At 26.1% G+C, this 1572-nt stretch overlaps 1 protein-coding gene across 1 annotated transcript in view; it reads right to left on the reverse strand.

Annotated features, from left to right (window-relative positions):
* The window catches only part of LOC105621093 (periodic tryptophan protein 1 homolog), a 2785-nt gene extending 1773 nt beyond the window's left edge, over positions 1-1012 (reverse strand). Inside the window, exons 1-4 of the mRNA XM_012202563.1 lie at positions 944-1012; positions 819-877; positions 357-481; positions 112-288 (exon numbers count right to left, since the gene is read on the reverse strand). Of these exons, the coding sequence (XP_012057953.1) occupies positions 112-288; positions 357-481; positions 819-877; positions 944-1012 (430 nt within the window). The remainder of the gene's footprint in view (positions 1-111; positions 289-356; positions 482-818; positions 878-943) is intronic.
* Between the last annotated feature and the right edge of the window lie 560 nt (positions 1013-1572).

Below are 1572 nucleotides of genomic sequence, written 5' to 3' on the forward strand. Positions count from 1 at the left end.
AAGTACTATATATATATATATATATATATATATAATTAATGACTTATATATAAAATTATATTAGCATCAAGAATTTTAAATATTTAATCAAACTAAATACACTATACAAACCAAATACTTCCAAGAAGCTAGCCTCTCCCTCAACGTGCCCAAACAACACTAAATTATCATCAACTTTGATAATATCATCCTCCTTATCTGAGTCTTCTTCATCATTTGTTATAAGAGGATCTTTGCCACTTGCATCAAAAGTAGCTAAATTATTAATGTGACAATACATATTGCCAGCTAAAACAAAAATAAAAAATCAAATATACTTTTATTATATTCTGAATATTTAACAATTTTTCTCTTACATTCATTATCATAGGCTTTAAAGTTATATTCATCAATGCCAGCAGTCGAAGATTCTCCTTCCTTTTCTATATTAGATTGTGTTTTGGATCCCTCTTCATTAGAATCATCATCATTACTATCATTGCTATAAAAAAATCTTATAATTAATTTTTTAATATTTATTGTATGTCCTATTCTTGTGAGAAAACCATAGATGCACAATTAAGAGTTATAGTTTCAACACTCTCAATAGTCTCTAATAATCATCAAAGTCAGAATATATTTTTTAGCAAGAGATAATCTGAAGTTGATTACAAACGACAAGATTCAAATTTAAAAATTGAATTCTCGCTGGAGAAGATAGGATATTGAAGATGTTATAAAAGAGATGAGACAAAGTTGTGAGATCTAAAAAGCAAATTATTATAATGCAAAATATTATGCATTATTATAATGGAAATAATTTGCATTATTTTACGTACTTCAAAGTGGCTTGCGTCTCTTTTATAATCTTCTCGAGTTCGTCGGGTCTTAATTCAACCTACAAATCGCAGAAAATATTTTTGACAAATGACATAATCTATATATATAACATTAAAATGCCAACTTTTTCCGGAACAGCCGCGGCGACGCCTTTTTTCACCCATGTAGTACAAGATATAACATTCGCTTCCATCTTTTAGAAATGTCAAGTTATCAATATTGTTCGACAATAAAACAAAATTTTCACAAAGTTTTTGCAACCATTGGATTGTCGAGGTTAAGTTTTCAGCCCACACGTGTTTTTTTAGCAGTAGTGCCAACCCCGATCACTTATAAACATATATTCCCTATATTTCCTACTTTTTAAAAATAGAGTTATTTCAAATAAATATACTCTTTTTTTTATTCATAAAATTATGCTAATACGATTTATTGAATATAAAATATAACACACATATATGTAACAATTATATTTCTTTAAAGATCAAATGTACAAATCAAATTGACATAAAAAAAATCGTTTATATAAAACGTTTATAAAAAAATAGTCTCGTTCTTTTTAACTGAACTCGCATCATTTTCGCTTTTGTTTCCAATGTACAGAGAAAAAGATGAACTGTGCAAGAAATTCAGTTGAAAAGAAAAACAAACCAATATATTATTAATTGTAGTTATATACATATTATATATATAAAACAAACCAAACATGTATATATATATATATATATATATATATATATATATATATATATA

The sequence above is a fragment of the Atta cephalotes genome (assembly GCF_000143395.1).
Source record: "Atta cephalotes unplaced genomic scaffold scaffold00032, whole genome shotgun sequence".
In the NCBI taxonomy this organism is placed as follows: domain Eukaryota; kingdom Metazoa; phylum Arthropoda; class Insecta; order Hymenoptera; family Formicidae; genus Atta; species Atta cephalotes.